Source organism: Oncorhynchus mykiss, chromosome 5 (genome assembly GCF_057628025.1).
Source record: "Oncorhynchus mykiss isolate SJ-2025 chromosome 5, ASM5762802v1, whole genome shotgun sequence".
Classification (NCBI taxonomy): domain Eukaryota; kingdom Metazoa; phylum Chordata; class Actinopteri; order Salmoniformes; family Salmonidae; genus Oncorhynchus; species Oncorhynchus mykiss.
This window is the reverse complement of record NC_143026.1, coordinates 8,371,211-8,393,975: the sequence shown is the minus strand read 5'-3', so window position 1 is coordinate 8,393,975 and position 22,765 is coordinate 8,371,211. Positions and strand designations below refer to the sequence as shown.

Below are 22,765 nucleotides of genomic sequence, written 5' to 3'. Positions count from 1 at the left end.
AGTCACAGTCACTATAAACTCACAGCCACTGTAAAGTCACAGTCACTATAAACTCACAGCCACTGTAAACTCTGGAGTTGGGACCCTCCCAAACGGGGGAGTACACTAAAAGAAATACACAAACGAAAGCAATTTGGTTTTCTAAAATTGCACTTGAAAGCACACAAGTTCTTAAAAATGAAATTCTCCCAATGGAAGCAGAAATAATCATGCAGTGTAGGTAGCACGTGTGACTTATTCACATTGTAACTTTTAACAGCACTGAAAAAGTGCCTGATAGAAACTTGCCTGATAGAAACGCTGCAATAAACATACCAGTATTCAACATAACCATTTTACCTTTCATTTGGCAAGGTAAGACGTTGAATCGCAGGTTCCCCCCTAATAATTATACAGTATATATTCCATCTCCTCTTGGCCGCAAAGACAAAATGACATATCACCACCATTTTTGTCAAAAATCCTAATGGGGACGCATGAATTCTGGGAGCGTTTCCCTGGGCGTGTGCGTCCCAAATGGGACTCTATTCCTGGGCCCTGGTCAAAAGTAGTGCTCTACTATATAAGGGATAGGGTTCCGTTTGGAACGCGGCTCCCCTGTGATTCCTGGTAGTCGTTTCAGCTCGGTAGCCGGTAACCCCTTTGTTCCTCCCACCATAGGCATGGTGAAAGAGTTCGACAGGATATTATTTCCAAAGGGCAATTATAGTCAGCTTTATAAGCTCTTCAACTTCCCTTTCTGTCTGACTCTGGGGTTGACTGGGACCCCTGGCAGTCAACGGGCCCTTTGGGAACGGAAAATGTACAGCCAAATAGGGGCTGGTGAAGACTACCGAGGGGGAACAAATTCAATCGGGTTATCTTCACGACCTGACACCAGAGGAAATACTGGTGTCTATGGTTGTCGTTTAGAGTTTGTATATTGAGTTGAGGATGGTGGACTGTCAGTCATGGCCGTAGTCTCTAGAGTAGGATTTTCAAGTCCTGGAAAGTCCTGGAAAGTGTAGGCTTCTATTCTATTCCATTAATTTCCTAGACACTGACCAGTGGTCTCAATGGTCTCAGACACTGACCAATGGTCTCATAGACACCGACCAATGGTCTCACAGACACTGACCAGTGGTCTCAGACACCGACCAATAGTCTCAGACACTGACCAATGGTCTCATAGACACCGACCAATGGTCTCATAGACACTGACCAATGGTCTCAGACACTGACAAATGGACAAATGGTCCTGAGTTGACTGTGAGGCGTCCTCTCTGTTTGCCTGTTGTCTTCCAGACATTGACGAGTGCATGGTGAACCGGCTCCTCTGCGACAACGGACTGTGTCGGAACATTCCAGGCAGCTACAGCTGCACCTGCCCCAAGGGCTACCTCTTCAGGCCGGACTCTGAGACATGCGAAGGTAAGAGAGAGAGAGAGAGAGAGAGAGAGAGAGAGAGAGAGAGGTGATGACTATTTTCATTGTTGTTGTTATGTATTTCTGCTTTGGCAATATTCATGTGAATATCATGCCAAAAAAGCATTTGAAAGAGAAAGAGAGAGAGAGAGAGAACAAGAAAGATAAATGGTGGTGAGAGAGAGAGGGAGCAGAACTTCAATTTTAAGTGGACACCTGGTAGGAAAAACACACAAGGGGTGTAATGGGAGGTCGGAGGAAATCAGAAATGCCTGGCAAGCCAGAGTAGCCAGAGCAACCTGAGTAGCCAGAGCAACCTGAGTAGCCAGAGAAACCTGAGTAGCCAGAGCAACCTGAGTAGCCAGAGCAACCTGAGTAGCCAGAGAAACCTGAGTAGCCAGAGAAACCTGAGTAGCCATAGTAGCCAGAGAAACCTGAGTAGCCTGAGCAACCTGAGTAGCCAGAGAAACATGAGTAGCCAGAGAAACCTGAGTAGCCATAGTAGCCAGAGCAACCTGAGTAGCCTGAGTAGCCAGAGAAACCTGAGTAGCCAGAGAAACCTGAGTAGCCAGAGAAACCATAGTAGCCAGAGAAACCATAGTAACCAGAGAAACCTGAGTAGCCAGAGAAACCTGAGTAGCCAGAGAAACCATAGTAGCCAGAGAAACCATAGTAACCAGAGAAACCTGAGTAGCCAGAGAAACCTGAGTAGCCAGAGAATCCTGAGAATCCTGAGTAGCCAGAGCAACCATAGTAGCCAGAGCAACCTGAGTAGCCAGAGAACCTGAGTAGCCATAGTAGCCAGAGCAACCTGAGTAGCCAGAGCAACCATAGTAGCCAGAGAAACCTGAGTAGCCAGAGAAACCTGAGTAGCCAGAGAAACCTGAGAAACCTGAGTAGCCAGAGAAACCTGAGTAGCCATAGTAACCAGAGCAACCATAGTAACCAGAGCAACCTGAGAAACCTGAGTAGCCATAGTAGCCAGAGCAACCAGAATAGCCAGAGCAACCATAGTAGCCAGAGAAACCTGAGTAGCCATAGTAGCCAGAGAACCTGAGTAGCCAGAAAAACCTGAGTAGCCAGAGAAACCTGAGTAGCCAGAGAAAACCTCAGTAGCCAGAGACCTGAGTCACCAGAGCAACCTGAGTAGCCAGAGAAACCTGAGTAGTCATAGTAACCAGAGCAACCATAGTAGCCAGAGAACCTGAGTAGCCATAGTAGCCAGAGCAACCATAGTAACCAGAGCAACCTGAGTAGCCATAGTAGCCAGAGCAACCATAGTAGCCAGAGCATCCTGAGTAGCCAGAGCAACCATAGTAGCCAGAGAACCTGAGTAGCCAGAGCAACCTGAGTAGCCAGAGCAACCATAGTAACCAGAGAAACCTGAGTAACCATAGTAACCAGAGAAACCTGAGTAACAATAGTAGCTATGAGGATGTCTGCTAAAGTTGATCTGATTGAATTGACCCTTGGTTATTATTTCCCCCATCTTGTATGTTAAATGTGTGTTTGCTATACTGGAGTTTTTACATGTTTCCTTTTTAAAGTTATAAAAGCCGATAGATGAAGTCAGAAGTCAGGATGAAGTCAGGACAATAGCAGTGACTGTTTCTTCCTTTTCTTTTTTTACATGGGTGAAACAGACAAAGGCCCCTCCAGTACAGGATAGGCATTTCAATCATTCTGAGTTCATATCTGAACCAGATGTCTTTTTAAAGTCTTATATCCCTCAGATATATTCTGTGAGTTATTCCGCCATATGTACACGCGTGCAGATATGACCGCCCTTCCCCCATACCTGAACTATGCCTGGGACATATGGAAGAAATCGGGCGGTTTTGATTGTGCGTAGACACTGATGTGGAGTATGTCCTTTTATTTTCACGGGAATTTTACTCGGTCTATACATTTTCATCCATCTTATGATATACAGAAATGGTAACACCTGGGTCATGTTTTGCAACAGAAAATGAAAGTTTCTACTGGATAGTGTTTCCTCCTCAGATAGTACCTCCCATTTCAGGCGGGGGAGAATAAACGTCCCCTCTCATTGGTTTAAGGGCCTTTTATTCTTTGTTGTGCCAAATGACTACATCCCTGGTTTAAAATGAAGGACTACGTCCCTGGTTCGAAATGAAGGACTACATCCCTGGTTTAAAATTACCCTTGTCCCCCTGTAACCATGCTCCTTAGCCACCTTCCAACTGCTGTCCCCCTGTAACCATGCTCCTAAACCACCTTCCAACCCTTGCCTCCCCTGTAACCATGCTGCTCCTAAGCCACCTTCCAACCCCTGCCCCCCCTGTAACCATGCTCCTAAACCACCTTCCAACCCCTGCCCCCCCCTGTAACCATGCTCCTAAACCACCTTCACCCCTGTCCCCCCTGTAACCATGCTCCTGAACCACCTTCACCCCTGCCCCCCCTGTAACCATGCTCCTGAACCACCTTCCAACCCTTGCCTCCCCTGTAACCATGCTCCTAAACCACCTTCACCCCTGTCCCCCCTGTAACCATGCTCCTAAACCACCTTCACCCTTGTCCCCCTGTAACCATGCTCCTTAGCCACCTTCCAACTGCTGTCCCCCTGTAACCATGCTCCTAAACCACCTTCCAACCCTTGCCTCCCCTGTAACCATGCTACTAAGCCACCTTCCAACCCCTGCCCCCCCTGTAACCATGCTCCTAAACCACCTTCCAACCCCTGCCCCCCCTGTAACCATGCTCCTGAACCACCTTCCAACCCCTGCCCCCCCTGTAACCATGCTCCTAAACCACCTTCACCCCCTTTCCCCCTGTAACCATGCTCCTAAACCACCTTCACCCCCTTTCCCCCTGTAACCATGCTCCTAAACCACCTTCCAACCCCTGCCCCCCCCTGTAACCATGCTCCTAAGCCACCTTCACCCCCTTTCCCCCTGTAACCATGCTCCTAAACGACCTTCCAACCCCTGTCCCCCCTGTAACCATGCTCCTAAACCACCTTCCAACCCCTGCCCCCCCTGTAACCATGCTCCTGAACCACCTTCCAACCCCTGCCCCCCCTGTAACCATGCTCCTAAACCACCTTCAACCCATTTCCCCCCTGTAACCATGCTCCTGAACCACCTTCACCCCCTTTCCCCCTGTAACCATGCTCCTAAACCACCTTCACCCCCTTTCCCCCTGTAACCATGCTCCTAAACCACCTTCACCCCCTTTCCCCCTGTAACCATGCTCCTGAACCACCTTCCAACCCCTGCCCCCCCTGTAACCATGCTCCTGAACCACCTTCCAACCCCTGTAACCATGCTCCTGAACCACCTTCCAACCCCTGCCCCCCCTGTAACCATGCTCCTAAACCACCTTCACCCCCTTTCCCCCTGTAACCATGCTCCTAAACCACCTTCACCCCCTTTCCCCCTGTAACCATGCTCCTAAACCACCTTCACCCCCTTTCCCCTTGTAACCATGCTCCTAAACCACCTTCCAGCCCCTGTCCTCTGTTACCATGCTCCTAAACCACCACCTGCCCGTTTTTAGGGGGAAAAAATGTGTTATACTTTTTCTCCCCAATTTCGTGGTATCCAATTGGTAGTTGCAGTCTTGTCCCATCGCTGCAACTCCAGTACAGACTCGGGAGAGGCGAAGATTGAGAGCCATGCGTCCTCCAAAACACAACCCAACCAAGCCGCACTGCTTCTTGACACAATGCCCACTTAACCCTGAAGCCAGCCGCACCAATGTGTCAGAGGAAACACCGTACACCTGGCAACCGTGTCAGCGTGCACTGTGCCCGGCCCGCCACAGGAGTTGCTAGTGCGCGATGGGACAAGAACATCCCTGCCGGCCAAACCCTCCCCTAACCCGGGCGACGCTGGGCCAATTATGCGCCGCCCCATGGGTCTCCCGGTCGCGGCCGGCTGTGACAGAGCCTGGACTCGAACCAGGATCTCTAGTGGCACAGACCACTGCGCCACTCGGGAGGCCAGGCGTTTGCACTTTTGCGATTATTCTAGTGGTTCCATTGCGCCAGGCAAGCTCAAAACATTTTATATTTGCATTTGACATTTGAGTAATTTAGCAGACGCTCTTATCCAGAGTGACTTACAGTTGGTGCATTCATCTTAAGATAGCTAGGTTGGACAACCACATATCACAGTCATAGTAAGTGGGGGGGGGGGGGGGGGTCAAGTATGAGTGTAAGTTCATGAAAGGGTGAGTGGTGAACTGTGGGATTAGTTAAGATACTCTTTGAAGAGGTAGGGTTTCAGATGTTTTTCAGAAGATGGGCAGGGACTCTGCTGTCCTAGCTTCAGGGGGAAACTGGTGCCAGGACAGAGAAGAGCTTTGACTGAGCTGACTGCGGGAGAGCCAAGAGACCAGAGTTGGCAGAACGGACTACTATGAGATCTGCCAGGCACGCAGAGATGCGTGTCGCCACATGGATGTCAGAAGAGAGGAAGGAGAAAAGCAGTTATCTGCAAAGCAATGATAGGAGAGACCATGTGATGATATGACTGAGCCGAGTGACTTGGTGTATAGAGAAAGGGGAAGAGGACCTAGAACCGAGCCCTGGGGGACACCAGTAGTGAGAGCACGTGGTGCAGACACAGATCCTCTCCAAGTTACCTGATAGGAGCGGTCTGCCAGGTAGGATGCAATCCAAGAGTGTGCAGATCCTTAGACGCTCACCCCTGGAGGGTGAAGAGGAGGATCTGATGGTTCACGGTGTCAAAGGCAATGGATAGATCTAGGAGGATGAGAAAGGAGGACAGAGAGTCAGCTTTGGCAGTGTGGAGAGCCTCTGTGACACAGAGGTTGAGCAGTCTCGGTTGAGTGACCCGTCTTGAAGCATGACTGGTTATGGCCAAGAACATTGTTCTGAGCGATACCGAGCAATAGCAAGCAATCAAGCCCAGATAAACTATTTGAAATGATTTCAAATAGTATTTGAACCCAGGTCTGTCCATAATAACCCCAAGGGGCTAAGGCTATGGTTTGTGACTAAGCCCTTCTCAGCCTCGCAAATGTCACCCTATTCCCTATATAGTGCACTACTTTTGACCAGGGCCCATATAAGGAATAGGGGGCCATTTGGGAGGCACACCTTACGTTGCCAATAAAACCAATACAACCCTCCATGGAGTGCACTGCCAGCAGAGGGGAAATGACTTAATGGGCTCTAATTGAGTGTGAAAGAGGGATCACCACAGGGGCCTCTGGGGTCTCTCAGGTGGGGTCAGTTCTAGAACAAGGGATTATTACCCATGAACAACAATGAAAAATATCCCAAAATATAGCTGTGAGCAGCAATGAACGGGGTTCACAGGATGGTAGAAAGGACACGAAGATCAGCATAACAAGGCAAGCACTCTATCATGAAGGAAGTATCCTCCTTTATGTGCAATCATTAGTCTAAATACAAAATCTGGAGTGAATCTGATGGTTTTATGAGGAGAAGATGGTTTTGAGCATTAGCGTTACATATGCAAAGAATGAGAGGTTAATAGTTTCCTTGTTTTGTTTTTTTAGATATCAATACCAAAGTCAGTGTGGTCTTAGGCCACTGTGGAGTGGATTTACAGTGGTTTAAATGGAAAGTAAAACCTTTTTATTTTTTGATTATTTATTAAACCAATCACTTATCTTTTCTCCAACTAAGTTAATGGTCTATGGGTCATGATAAGTAGATTTTTTTGAAGTATGTTTAGCATATTGTAGCATATTAGTGTATGCACCTTGGCGTATGCACCTTAATTGGGTAGAACGGGGCTTGTGGCTGTGGTGGGATGTGTGGAATGATATTGTCACCCTACTTCCGCTCTTCCCCTCTGGCACTTGAGGGTTTAGCGATTATTGGCCTCACCTCGACTCAATCACCTCTGTCATTACCTTCCCTATATCTGTCTGGTTCCCCGCTCTGTTCCCTGCTTCTGCATTAATTGTCACATGTCCCGATTAAATGTTTGACTCCCCATACCTGCTTCTCATCTCCGGCGTCAGTCCCTACAGAATGCAGAAGCCATCATACGAAGCATCGGGGAGTGCTGACGTTTCGGGTTGGGGGTGCCTAAGCCAGTTCGTCGGGCTGTCACGCCCTAGCTGGCTCGAGAGGTTTCTTGCCCAGGTTGGCTCGGAAGGCACCCATCCCACGTCAGGCCTCAGCCGGATCGTCAGGTTTTTACGCCTCTGCTGGATCATCGGGCTCCCATGCCTCAGCGGGATTGACAAGCCTCAACCGGATCGTCAGGCTCCTATGCATCAGCCGGCTCACCAGGCACTCATGCCTCAGCCGGATCGACAAGCCTCAGCCGGATCGTCAGGCTCCTATGCCTCAGCCGGCTCACCAGGCTCCCACGCCTCAGTGGGATCGACAAGCCTCAGCCGGATCGTCAGGCTACTATGCCTCAGCCGGCTCACCAGGCTCTCACGCCTCAGCGGGATCGACAAGCCTCAGCCGGATCGTCAGGCTCCTATGCCTCAGCCGGCTCACCAGGCTCTCACGCCTCTGCTGGTTCATCAGGCTCACCCAGGTGGGATGCCGGGTGGTGCCTCCAGAGGGGGGGGGGACTGTCACGCCTGCTCCCGCTCTTCCCTTCGGGTGCCAGGCTCCCCAGCCTAACACACTCCTGCCATCGTCATTACGCACACCTGCCTTCCCCCCCGTCACTCGCATCAGCGATTATTGGACTCACCTGGACTCAATCACCTCTGTCATTACGTTCCCTATATCTGTCTGGTTCCCCGCTGTGTTCCCTGCTTCTGAATTGATTGGCATATGTCCTTGGTTACCCGTGTGCTGACTCTGTTCCTGTCTTGTTCTATGTCTGTTCCCGATTAAATGTTTGACTTACCTGCGTCTCATCTCCGGCGTCGGTCCCTACATGGATCAAATGCACATGGTTTCCATGTGTTTGATGCCATTCCATCTGCTCCGTTCCAGCCATTACTTTGAGCCGTCCTCTTCTCAGCAGCCTCCACTAATCTACTGGTATAGTGTGACCATCTTTGAAAGCGTCAACATTATTTTTTCAGTCCAAAAACCAAATTTGGAGTGAATCTGACTTCTGGTCAAAAGTAATGCACTTATGTAAGGGAATAGGGTGCTATTTGGAACGCACTCCATCGCTCTGTGGTCTATTTAAACCTACTGGTTTATAGGGTAGTAAATTAAGAGTCTGGGCCTCCTGGTTTGGGAATTGAGAGACTGTGAGGACTGGGATCCTTCAGACCGTTGACGTTATCCCCCTTGACGGTCAACACAGCAGAAAGTAACACACACCAATAGGATGTTTGGATGGCTGGGGACTGTGTGTGGACACATACACTCATGCACGAAAAACACACATTCTTTTAAATTAACATTGTAGTCATTTTAGCAGACACTCTTATCCAGAGCGACTTACCGTTAGTGCAATCATCTTACACACACACACACATGCACACACACACTTTTACAATGACATCTGTTCCTTGTGAACTCTTTAGGAGGGGAGCATAGGCCAGTCGCAGTATAAAGTGAAGCTTTAAGGCTTGTGCACAGTTCTATTCCCGTCCTGTTTACATCCTCACATGACTCTGACATGGACTCTTCAGTAGCAATAAATACGATCAGCTCCGAAATTCACATTCCATGCGATCCATTCCCGAAACAGAATTAACGTGAACGACACACTTCCATGTGTTAGTTACAGTTGAACTACCTTTCAAATGGCACCCTACTCCCTATTCCGTAGTAGTGCACTATTATAACAAGTAGGGTTCTATGTAGGATGCAGCCTTAGAGTTGGAAACATCTCACTCTCACTTTCACTCCTCTGTAAGTGTCCCGGAGACATAGCCAAGCGTGACTTACAACGCTATACCGTCACGACACAGCCACGACACTGTCACTACACTATCACCCAACCAAAATGATGATTCATACCTCTCCTCCCTTTGCCCTCTCCTCCCTTTGCCCTCTCCTCCCTTTGCCCTCTCCTCCCTTTCTGTAAAACATATGTCAAAATCACAACAACATGTTGTTGCCGTAGTTTATTCGCTTTTCCTGGTAGCAATGACTTAAGTGGCCCAAACTTTTGTGTGTTAGGCAACAGTGGGTATTTGCAAGCTCTGTTGTCATCAAGCCAAGCTATAAATTGACACATTTGGAAGCCACATGTACACTAAATTAGATGAAGCAAGCGCTCACTCAATCAGACTTGGGTTTAAGTAGTATTTTAAATCTTTCAGCTTTGAGTGTTCGCTAGACCAGAACCTTGAGTGCCAGATGGGCGGGGCTTGCACTTTTTGGGACAATTCCATTGGCTCCATTGCGCCAGACAAGCTTGACAAATACTATTATAATAAATACTAAATACTGTTTGAACTTTTTTTTTAATTTGCTGTTTTATACTCTTGTGAATTCAATAGTTTTTACTAGATTACTTGTAGTTTTTCATGTTGTCTGTCTGTAATTTTTTTGTAATGACTTTGGTGCTGCCTATCTTGGCCAGGGCGCTCTTGAAAAAATAGATTTTAATCTCAATTTTGTTATTTAACTAGGCAAGGCAGTTAAGAACAAATTCTTATTTTCAATGACGGCCTAGGAACAGTGGGTTAACTGCCTGTTCAGGGGCAGAACAACAGATTTGTACCTTGTCAGCTCAGGGGTTGGAACTTGCAACCTTTCAGTTACTAGTCCAACACTCTAACCACTAGGCTACCTGCCGCCTCTACACTCTAACCACTAGGCTACCTGCCGCCTCTACACTCTAACCACTAGGCTACCTGCCGCCTCTACACTCTAACCACTAGGCTACCCTGCCGCCTCTACACTCTAACCACTAGGCTACCCTGCTGCCCCAATGAGCCCTTCCTGGTTAAATAAAGGTTAAATAAATTAAATAAAAACCCAGGACTGCTGCTGTATACAGCAGAAGGAATTCCACTCGACTCCGCTCAATCTTGCTGCTGTGCAGTTTCAAGTTCATTCAATTCTGTCAGCACTGTGGCAATACAATAATCCATGTGTTAACTGTTCCTCCAAGCGGATGGGAAGTGGAAAAAAAATGAATTGTACAAAATACACTGTATGTAAGTGATTACCATGATTAACTACTGGCTGGGAGGCATTTTCTGCACATTCCAGGTAGCTCCCTCTTCTTCCGGCCTTTATGTGAATTCCTGCATCGAAGATTGAGAGTGTTCATTGAGGATAACGGTTTCCAGTTGAGGACTCAATAAATCAAATCAAATCAACTACGCATTGGTTTAACTGTTTCTCCCGTTTTCTTTCTTTTTACCGTTGGCTTGCCTTAAAAGTAGTGATGGGGGGGGGGGGGGGGTATAGTTACATTTCCTTCATAGCTTGTTTTCGATAATCTTTCTATATTTGTAGTAAACACAAAAAAGACATATGGTGAGCAGTATGTTTGGAACATCGAAACCCAATAAAGTATCTATTGCATATCGTATCGGCACCTAAGTATCGGGAGGTCCTTGGCAATTCCCAGCCCTACTTAATAAAATGAGTCGTTATTTTGGGCTGGCTTTTCCTCTTCGTAGTGTGTCCCTTTTTATATCTTCCCCGTGTTGTAATCAGTGTTGTAATCAGGTTACAAAAAGCTATCTTTCGCCAAAATCATTGAATTCAAGAACTTCCTGGCTTTCAAGAACTGGTATACATGCCTAGCAAATCCTTTAAGATCAGTGGTGACGGAGTGAAAAGAGAAAGAAAGCTATCTAGAACTAGATTATTGGGACACATCCACAATCAGAACCTGCTTGTAAATGTACTTAAAGGTGTCACATTCTAACTATTCCCACTGTTTTGAGAGGTAGTTTTGTTCAAGGTGTCACCTTTTAACTCTTCCCCCTTCTTGTAAATGTAGTGAAAAGGTGTCCCCCTCTAACTCTTCCCCCATGTACATTTTGTAAAATGTGTCCTTCTCTTAACTCTTCCACCATGTAAATGTTGTGAAATGTGTCCCTCTCTAACTCTTCCCCCATGTAGATGTTGTGAAACGTGTCCTTCTCTAACTATTCCACCATGTAGATGTTGTGAAATGTGTCCCTCTCTAACTCTTCCCCAATGTAAATGTTGTGAAATGTGTCCCTCTCTAACTCTTCCCCAATGTAAATGTTGTGAAATGTGTCTCCCTCTAACTCTTCTTCCTTGTAAATTAAATGAAAGGTGTTCCCCTCTAACTCTTCCCCCTCTGTTTGTAGATGTGAATGAGTGTGAAAACCGCCCCTGTTCTAACGGACAGTGTAGGAACACAGCCGGCTCCTTTGCCTGCGAGTGCTCCCCTGGGAGCAAGCTGGACACCACAGGACTCATCTGCATTGGTAAATACACACGCACACACACACACACACACACACACACACACACACACACACACACACAGTCTTGTATAACTAACTTTGTGGGGACACACAATTCAGTTCCATTCAGAATCCTATTTTCCCTAACCCCTAACCTTAACCCTTAACCCTAACCCTAGCTCCTAACCCTAAACCTAGTTCCTAAACATAGCTCTTAACCCTAAACTCAATTCTAACCCTAACACTAATTCTGACCTGAACCCTAAACCCCCTAGAAATAACGTTTGACCCTGTTGGGACTAACAAAATGTCCCCAGTTGGTCAAATTCGTGTTTGTTTACTATTCTCATGGGGACTTCTGGTCTAAACACATCCACTGTCAACACAGTAGATGAGATGGTCTTTCTGTATATATCAAACGACCATCAATGTATTTTCAAATTGAAGAGAAATCAACCTCTTTCAGGTCATTGGAATGAATAATTCCTGTCTATGTAGAAATTGAGTAGAGAATGGTTTTGAAAAAGGCCATTTACAGCTGGAATGCAATGTTAGTTAGTGCAGTTAAACCTACATGCCACCTATAAATGTCTGTATAAATATACACACTGCATGTACTCTGTACTTCAATTTTGTTTTTATTTAGGCTAAGTTATGTAACTGTGCACTGCAATTTAGCGTTTAGCTGTCAATGTGTACACTATAAACAAGAAACACTTCCTCCTTTTTCATCTGGTTCCCTAGTCCACCACCACCCTAAAAACTGTCATTTTAATCATAGACAGCCTGAAGGGGACCTGTTGGCTGAATATCCAAGATGGCCGCTGCGAGGTCAACATCAACGGCGGCACCCTCAAGTCAGAGTGCTGTGCCACCCTGGGCGCTGCCTGGGGCAGTCCCTGTGAGCAGTGTGAGAAAGGTAAGTCACACACATACCTCCAGCTACCCCATAGACAATGATCAGGGGGTTGCTCAGCTCTGGTCATGGGTATTCTCTTTTGTATGCAGTATGGCATCCATGTTAGGAAGTTGTCAGTTGTCTGATGGAGTTTGGTTTGACCAATGCCAACTTCCTAATATGGATGCAGTAATTATTATATATTTTTTTTTTACAGATTAAATGTAACTTAATGTCATCTAAAATGTAGTCTACTTAATCCCCAAAAGTAATTTATTTATCATGAGGGGGCCATAAACAATAACATGTTTGATTTGATTTAGCAATGCTGCATACTCCAAGAAAGGTTAAAATCTCACCTTTCTGGTAAAAAAATGGTTATAAAATTGCTGAGGTGTAGTCACTTTTGAGGACACAGTACAAATATTAAATATTGTATATGCTGTATTATCCTTATATATATATTTTTATTCATATTTGTATGTTTAGTGTTAGAGAAAATATATTCTAATGGTACTGTCTCTCTTGATCAAAACATCTGGCCCCAACCGCTGTGAACATCATAGAGCTCTAGCTTGGCTTCCTGAACGTGTTTTTTTACCAAATCGGCTTTCATCTCATATTAATCTTGTCTATGACAATCAGAAAGTGTTTTTTTGTTTGTTTCAAATATATTAATTATTTTACATGACTTTGCTAAATTTCGCTATAAATCGATCTCTGAATGTACTAGAGTGATGAAACCATTCTCTCCTGCTGAGCTACGATGTCAGGATTCCTGGCATGTGCTTTGTAAGTAGTGTTCAGGGTTCCCTAGTCAGCCAGGAGTTGGAAGAGCGAATTAAATGGTAGGAGGAACATCCAAGCTTCAAGTAGAGTCAGATTTCACATCCCACGTCACTCTCCTGTGTCCGTGAGAACCAGAGCTGCCGCTCAATGCAAGGCATTTCAATAACAGTGTCCACAGATCGATTTAGAAGCTAAATTGTCGGTCCGTCAGAACTGGTACCAGAACCACATTGCTTTAACAGTAACTTGATCATGATCATTTGGTCTGGTATTTGCATCATTAATGAATAAACACTGATAGTCTTTACGGCCAGATAATAGGAAAATAGCAAATGACCTGCTTTGTGTTGGGGATTTCTGTATCTGTAGTTCGTACTATAAGTAGGTATACTACTGAACTGTAACACATGATGGCCACAGGAACCAAGGGCTGAATATTTGAATATGTTGTTTTGGGTGACATGGCCTTGGACCTGACTCTGTGTCTAAAGTAAACTGGGATTAGTAGTCCTTTTTTCTTTTTACATCTTTAACAGAATGGTTTCCCCATTACTGTAGTAATAAATAGAACTACAAAAACCTGCCATTTTTTTTTTTTCATGTGGTCTGACACAATGCCCAGTGCAGTGAATGCTCCGGCACAACTCTCTGCTCGTGTCATTTCCCCTCACTGAAACAACCTTTCAGTTTAAGCTTGTGTCCCAAATGACACCTTATGGGCCCTGGACAAAGTAGTGTACTATATAGGAAATAGGTTGCCATTTGCGACACAACCAAGTTATGTTTTCCTTTTTTTTTGTTTTCTGGCCACACAATCTACCCATATACCCATAATGCATTTGCCAGCAGTTAGTATAATGAAAATCCAAGCCACAAAAGGTTTTATTTAAAATCGTGTGGTCTTTCATCAGTGTAAGACAAACCCTACCCAATGATGATGTTTTGCTTGTGCTATACCACACACATGCCTTGATTTGGGCCGTTTGGGCCATTTACAGCTAATTTAGAGCTTTGTAAATCTCAGTGCTTAACTCAGCTTCATAATTCTGTCAGTGCGGATAAGATATAAAAGCCAAATATGTAATGTTCCTCTCCCTAGCCCTGACCTGCACTTTATAATCACTTGCATGTGTTACACTGTGAGGCTCTGTCTGGAACAGAGCAGGGTTCCAGTAGTCCTTTAATATGGTTGCGTACTATGGCACCCTATTCCCTATGAAGTGCACTACTTTTGACCAGAGCCCTATGCGGGCCCTGGTCAAAAGTAGTGCACTACACAGGGAATAGGGTGACATTTGAGATGCAAGACTGTGTTTGCTAGCTTCCGCTGTGAAATATGTTCTCTCAGAGTCCCCATAAAGTGTCACCTTTGGCAACAAAATCCATGATTCACAACATTCCCATCCACAACGACATTCCGACCTTTTGCAGATTCCATCTGTTCAAGGGGCTACGCCAGGCCGCGAGGAGTCAAATGTGAAGGTAAGTCCGACTTCAAGCATCAGCTGTTTTTCAGTCTACAAAACCCATAACCTTTGCTAGGTGTCTCTGCCAATGACAACGGGTGGAATAAGTTTCAAGGTTCCCCACGGTCTTCAGAGATAGATGGGAGAGGTTTAGGGTAGCTGAAGGCTGGGACTAAAAACAAACTAAAGATAACTAATGTAAAATATACTGTACTGTGTCTGTAAAAGGTCATAGGATATAAGGTCTTAAGGTCATAGGAGATAAGGTCTTAAGGTTATAGGAGATAGGGTCTTAAGGTCATAGGAGATAAGGTCTTAAGGTCAAAAGGAGATAAGGTCTTAAGATAATTTAGCATGTCACTTAAAATAACCCTAATTTCTTCTCTTCATTGACCCTGACCCATCGATAAGTAGACCTCTCCATAGCTGTGGGATTGGGGTTGTTGGAACTCCACAGAGCAAAAATAAATGTCTTCATTCTGGATGTATATGTGGAATTTTTTACCATTTACAGGATCTTCACAGTAGGACTGCCTTGTTGAACGTGTGAACTTTAATTTGCCTTACTTATAAACTTCTCTGGAATCCGATAATATGAAGAAACATGTTAAATTACAAGTTTAAGCCAATGAGAAACCACTGAGCTACACAGGGAGAAGGAAAGCATCATTCCTGGCTAGTCATGATTGGCTGAGATAATGGGGGGGCTGGACATGCCGATGAGTCCTGATTGGTCTGTCATGTCATAGCCTGGGGATTCCCCAGTCAGTACATAGATAATCCTTGCTACCTGGGATTTCCGGAAAAATATAGCTTTGGACGACTGCAAAAGGGTCGCTACAGCTCTCAAAAACATTGCTGCCCTGATTTTAGCTCTGTTTAATTAGAGTGACTACTTAAGCTAAGGCTTAAGAGAGTGTGAACTATGCTGAATGGGCGTAAAAGAAGAAGAGCTCTCTAGGAAGTGTGAAATTCTCATTACAATCTTTCAAAGGGCATTTACTCCTACTTGTCTCTTGGATAACATTTCAAAGCAGCATAACCTTCCCATGCAGCGGTCTAAGGCACTGCATCTCCGTGCAGGAGGCATCACTACAGTCCCTGGTTCGAATCCAGGCTGTATCACATCCGGCCGTGATTGGGAGTCCCATAGGGCGGCGCACAATTGGCTCAGCGTCGTCCGGGTTTGTTCTTAACTGACTTGCCTAGATAAATAAAGGTTACATTTACCATTTTGATAAACAAATAATTTGCTATAAGCCTCAATAGAGAAATACAGATGTAAGTCATCAGAATCATTCAGTGCTTAAAACAATTGAAATGGAAATCAGTTATTGGGATAGGATAAAACGTATTATAGTATGTGAAGAATGTTTTCATATTGACAGACACCATCTGATAGTGTAGGGAGTTTCCCCAGTAACAGTTTTGATTGAATAGAATCAAATAGAGCCCATTGCTAAAAGGTGCTATCTAGAACCTAAAAGGGTTCTTCGGCTGTCCCCATAAAACACTTTGAAGAACTCTTTTGGCTCCAGGTAGAACCCTTTTGGTTCCAGGTAGAACCCTTTTGGTTCCAAGTAGAACCCTTTTGGTTCCAGGTAGAACCCTTTTGGTTCCAGGTAGAACCCTTTTGGGTTCCATATAAAACATTTTCCACAGAGGGTTCTACCCGGAACCAAAAAAGATTATCCCATGGGGGAAGCCAAAGTCACCTTTTGGAACCCTTCTTTCTATGATTACTATACTATAATGGTAGCAAATGCCTTGTGACACAAATAAAGATTTCACCTCTGCACCTTTTGTCTCTCTCTGCTTGCCGTAGACGTGAACGAGTGCGTGGTCTTCCCAGGTGTGTGTCCCAATGGGTACTGTGTAAACACCAAGGGCTCCTTCAAGTGCCAGTGTCCTGATGGTCTCACACTGGACTCCAGTGGCCGAGTGTGTGTGGGTGAGTGGACAAAACGGTGCAAAATCCCAGAAACTTTCCCAAATTTCCCTGTTTTTTTTCCGAAATCCTGTTTAGAGTATTTCTGGAATAAGCTGTGAGGGAATCTTCCAACCTGGAATTCTTCAACTGAGATAAAAAAAATTAAAAAATGAATTGATTTTAGGAAATTATTGGAATTCTGCAACCTTAACAGACACAGTGATCCAATGAGTTGAAATATTCTCTTGGCCAGTTTCCAAGACACACATTAAGCCTAGTCCTGAAGTGAAGAGCTATTTCAATGGAAATTCTCCATTGAGCATGCTTTTAAGCCCGGGGCTAGGTCAAATCGTTGTCCCGAAAACCGCACCTCTGTTTATTTCTCAAATGTTGCAATGTGTAACTATTTGACCATGGAGGTGACTGAGAATTGTTGGTTGAAGCCCCAGGGGGAGGGTTGTTGAGTAAGTTGCTTGTGTTGTGTTATCTGTATTGGTTTATGAAATAAACTCCAGGGAATTGACAGTTTTCTTTAAATAAAGTCTGGTAAGAAAATAGACCATATAATAACTATACTGAACATAAAATATAAACACAACATGCAACAATTTCAAAAGAATTTATTGAGATACAGTTCATTTAAGGAAATCAGTCAATGGAAATAAATTCATGAGGCCCTAATCTACGGGTTTCACATGACTGGGAATACAGATATGCATCTGTTGGTCACAGATACCTTTTAAAAAAAAAAAAAGGTAGGGACGTGGGATCAGAAATCCAGTCAGTGTCTGGTGTGACCACCATTTGACTGAAGGCCAAATCAAACGAGCATTACGTCGCGTAGATGCGAGAAAAATAGACTTGATTTCTAATTTGAATCGTATGGCGCAATTGACGGCGTTGGCGCTCGCGGCCCCGTCTGTTTTCTGTACATTCTAATTGCAGCGTGTACACGCTCATTCACTCTTGTGTTTGATGTGGCCTTCATGCATCTCCTTCACATACAGTGAAGTTGATCAGGCTGTTGATTGTGGCCTGTGGAATGTTGTCCCACTCCTCTTCAATGGCTGTGTGAAGTTGCTGGATATTGTCAGGAACTGGATCAAGCTGTCGTACAGCTCGATCCAGAGTATCCCAAAAATGCTCATTGGGTGAGTATGCAGGTCATGGAAGAACTGGGACATTTTCAGCTTCCAGGAAGTGTGTACAGATCCTTGCGACATGGGGCCATGCATTATCATGCTGCAACATGAAGTGATGGCGGCGGATGAATGGCACAACAACGGGCCTCAGGATCTCGTCACGATATCTCTGTGCATTCAAATGGCCATATCTAAAATGCAATTGTGTTCGTTGTCCGTAGCTTATGCCTGCCTCATACCATAACCCCACCTCCACCACGGGGCACTCTGTTTAAAACGTTGACATCAGTAAACTGCTCGCCCACACGACGTGGTCTGTGGTTGTGAAGCCCGTTGGACATACTACCAAATTTTCTAAAACAATGTTTTTTATGGTAGAGAAATGATCAAATCAAATTCTCTGCCAACAACTCTGGTGGATATTCCTACCAGACAAGTCTGACCTCAAAACATAAATGGAAAAATCAAAGCCTGTAACAGTAGCTTAATGTAAAGGATTCCTTAATGTAAAGTGTTACCTTAATGTAAAGTGTTACCTTCATGTAAAGTGTTATCTTAATGTAAAGTGTTACCTTCATGTAAAGTGTTACATTAATGTAAAGTGTTACCTTCATGTAAAGTGTTACCTTAATGTAAAGTGTTACCTTCATGTAAAGTGTTACCTTAATGTAAAGTGTTACCTTCATGTAAAGTGTTACCTTCATGTAAAGTGTTACCTTCATGTAAAGTGTTACCTTCATGTAAAGTGTTACAAAAACCAAAGTGTTATCTTAATGTAAAGTGTTACCTTCATGTAAAGTGTTACCTTCATGTAAAGTGTTACCTTAATATAAAGTGTTATCTTAATGTAAAGTGTTACCTTCATGTAAAGTGTTACCTTAATGTAAAGTGTTACCTTCATGTAAAGTGTTATCTTAATGTAAAGTGTTACCTTCATGTAAAGTGATATCTTAATGTAAAGTGTTACCTTCATGTAAAGTGTTATCTTAATGTAAAGGATTCTTTAATGTAAAGTGTAACCTTCATGTAAAGTGTTACCTTCATGTAAAGTGTTACCTTCATGTAAAGTGTTATCTTAATGTAAAGTGTTATCTTAATGTAAAGTGTTACCTTCATGTAAAGTGTTACCTTCATGTAAAGTGTTACCTTCATGTAAAGTGTTATCTTCATGTAAAGTGTTACCTTCATGTAAAGTGTTACCTTCATGTAAAGTGTTACCTTCATGTAAAGTGTTACCTTAATGTAAAGTGTTACCTTCATGTAAAGGATTATTTTATGTAAAGTGTTACCTTCATGTAAAGTGTTACCTTCATGTAAAGTGTTATCTTAATGTAAAGTGTTACCTTCATGTAAAGTGTTATCTTAATGTAAAGTGTTACCTTCATGTAAAGTGATATCTTAATGTAAAGTGTTACCTTAATGTAAAGTGTTATCTTAATGTAAAGTGTTATCTTAATGTAAAGTGTTACCTTCATGTAAAGTGTTATCTTAATGTAAAGTGTTACCTTCATGTAAAAGTGTTACCTTCATGTAAAGTGTTATCTTAATGTAAAGTGTTACCTTAATGTAAAGTGTTATCTTAATGTAAAGTGTTACCTTCATGTAAAGTGTTATCTTAATGTAAAGGATTCTTTAATGTAAAGTGTTACCTTCTTGTAAAGGATTATTTAATGTAAAGTGTTACCTTAATGTAAAGTGTTATCTTAATGTAAAGTGTTACCTTCATGTAAAGTGTTATCTTAATGTAAAGGATTCTTTAATGTAAAGTGTTACCTTAATGTAAAGTGTTACCTTCTTGTAAAGGATTATTTAATGTAAAGTGTTACCTTAATGTAAAGTGTTATCTTAATGTAAAGTGTTATCTTAATGTAAAGTGTTATCTTAATGTAAAGGATTCTTTAATGTAAAGTGTTACCTTAATGTAAAGTGTTATCTTGTTAGGATCTTATTTTATTTTTGTATGTGTTGACTGCTATGGATGAACTATAAACTCCACTGTATCTGACAGACGTGCGGTCTGAGCACTGTTACCTGACGTGGGAAGAGGACTCGTGTGCCAAGCCCGTGCCCGGCCGTTTCCGCATGGACGCCTGTTGCTGCACGATGGGCGCCGCCTGGGGGAAGGAGTGCGAGGCGTGCCCCCTGCCTGGCACTTCCGAGTATGACGCCCTCTGCCCCCGAGGCCCAGGCTTCGCCAACCGAGGAGACGTCCTCACCGGAAGGCCCTTCTATAAAGGTGAGGGAGTAGCTTTGCAATATATTGGTTGTTTCCCAAAAGGTTTACCAGAAATCCAAGTAGTTAGTGTCACTCCTCAATATTACATAATTTAGCAAACCGATAACAGGAAGTAAGGATAGGAAGTATAGGAAGTAGGACTAGGTAGTGATTAATATGCATCTGTTATAGGAAGTAGGACTAGGTAGTGATTAATATCTGTTATAGGAAGTAGGACTAGGTAGTGATTAATATCTGTTATAGGAAGTAGGACTAGGTAGTGATTAATATGCATCTGTTATAGGAAGTAGGACTAGGTAGTGATTAATATATGTTATAGGAAGTAGGACTAGGTAGTGATTAATATCTGTTATAGGAAGTAGGACTAGGTAGTGATTAATATGCATCTGTTATAGGAAGTAGGACTAGGTAGTGATTAATATCTGTTATAGGAAGTAGGACTAGGTAGTGATTAATATGCATCTGTTATAGGAAGTAGGACTAGGTAGTGATTAATATATGTTATAGGAAGTAGGACTAGGTAGTGATTAATATGCATCTGTTATGGGAAGTAGGACTAGGTAGTGATTAATATCTGTTATAGGAAGTAGGACTAGGTAGTGATTAATATGCATCTGTTATAGGAAGTAGGACTAGGTAGTGATTAATATGCATCTGTTATAGGAAGTAGGACTAGGTAGTGATTAATATCTGTTATAGGAAGTAGGACTAGGTAGTGATTAATATCTGTTATAGGAAGTAGGACTAGGTAGTGATTAATATCTGTTATAGGAAGTAGGACTAGGTAGTGATTAATATATGTTATAGGAAGTAGGACTAGGTAGTGATTAATATATGTTATAGGAAGTAGGACTAGGTAGTGATTAATATCTGTTATAGGAAGTAGGACTAGGTAGTGATTAATATATGTTATAGGAAGTAGGACTAGGTAGTGATTAATATGCATCTGTTATAGGAAGTAGGACTAGGTAGTGATTAATGTGTGTCTTTGTTATAATAGATGTGGATGTGTCTCTCTTTGACAGACATCAATGAGTGTAAGGTGTTCCCCAGCATGTGTGTCCATGGAAAGTGTCGCAACACCATAGGCAGTTTCAGGTGCCACTGCGCCGGAGGATTTTCCCTCGATATGGAAGAACGCAACTGCACAGGTGAGACAATGACCTCATTGTGTCCCGTTATTATGGATAGAAATGATCTGTTAATACAGTTTGTCCCGATTGCGTGAACATTTTTGTCACAATAGGGATCACTTTTGCAAAACAGTTAGCACAGCCCACCAAACTGAAGTGTGTTTGCGTAATGCACTAACAAAACATAAAAACCTTAAAATACCTGTCACAAAATTAAACAAAACAGTATAATCTGTCATCGATTGAGAATATTTATTTAGCCAAATTAACTAACATACGTATGTTCTCAAAGTTTATTTGTCGTGTACACAGTTTACACAGTTTACAGCAGGTATAAACAATGTGGTGAAATGCTTACTTGCAAGCTCCCTCAACAGTGCAGTACAAATATCAATGTCAATATAAAAGATATGATAACATCTGTTCTGCTGTCCTCTGTGTGTGTGTGTGTGTGTGTGTGTGTGTGTGTGTGTGTGTGTGTGTGTGTGTGTGTTCAGACATAGATGAGTGTCGTATCTCTCCGGACCTGTGTGGCCAAGGGGTTTGTGTCAACACTCCGGGTAGTTTTGAGTGTGAGTGTTCCGAGGGCTATGAGAGTGGCTTCATGATGATGAAGAACTGCATGGGTGAGTCCAACTTCTTTCTATCTCTATCTCTCTCTTCCTCACTCTACAATATCACTCTTTCGCTCTCTCTCTCTCCCTCTCCACAGTATCTTTCTGTCTCTCTCTCGCTCTCTCTCTATCTTCCTCTCTACAGTATCTCATCTCTCTCTCTCTTCCTCTCTCTTCCTCTATCTTTCAGTCTCTCTCTTCCTCTTTAGAGTCTCTCTCAATTTAATTTGAATTCAAAAGTATTTATTGGCATGGGGAACATGTTTACATTGCTAAAGCAAGTCAATTAGATAATAAACAAAAGTGAAATAAACAATAAAAATGAACAATAAACATTACACTGACAAAAGTTTCAAAGGAATTGAGACATCAAATGATTACATTATGGCTATGTACAGTGTTATAACAATGTGCAAATAGTTAACGTACAAAAGGGAAATTTAATAAACCGTCTGAGTGGAGCAGCGGTCTAAGCCACTGCATCTCAGCGCAAGAGACGTCACTACAGTCCCTGGTTTGAATCCAGGCTGTATTCCCTCCGGCTGTGATTGGGAGTCCCATAGGGCGGCGCACAATTGGCCCAGCATCGTCCGGGTTTGACCGGGGTAGATCAAACCTTAACTGACTTGCCTAGTTAAATAAAATAAAGGATAAATAAAAAATGTAATAAAAATATGGGTTGTATTTACAAAGGTGTTTGTTCTTCACTGGTTGCCCTTTTCTTGTGGCAACAGGTCACAAATCTTGCTGCTGTGATGGCACACTGTGGTATTTCATACAGAAGATATGGGAGTTTATCAAAATTGGAATTTGTTGTGGGTCTGAGTAATCTGAGGGAAGTATGTGTCTCTAATATGGTCATA

The 22,765-nt window shown here is 43.5% G+C and overlaps 1 protein-coding gene across 2 annotated transcripts in view; it reads left to right on the top strand.

Annotated features, from left to right (window-relative positions):
* The window catches only part of fbn2 (fibrillin 2), a 349,375-nt gene that overhangs the window by 105,646 nt on the left and 220,964 nt on the right, over positions 1-22,765 (top strand). For both annotated transcript variants that reach the window (XM_036976697.2, XM_090233643.1), the window contains 8 exons: positions 1,285-1,410; positions 11,596-11,715; positions 12,476-12,613; positions 14,813-14,863; positions 16,673-16,798; positions 19,928-20,155; positions 21,181-21,306; positions 21,786-21,914. In XM_036976697.2, coding sequence (XP_036832592.2) covers positions 1,285-1,410; positions 11,596-11,715; positions 12,476-12,613; positions 14,813-14,863; positions 16,673-16,798; positions 19,928-20,155; positions 21,181-21,306; positions 21,786-21,914 — 1,044 coding nt within the window. The remainder of the gene's footprint in view (positions 1-1,284; positions 1,411-11,595; positions 11,716-12,475; positions 12,614-14,812; positions 14,864-16,672; positions 16,799-19,927; positions 20,156-21,180; positions 21,307-21,785; positions 21,915-22,765) is intronic.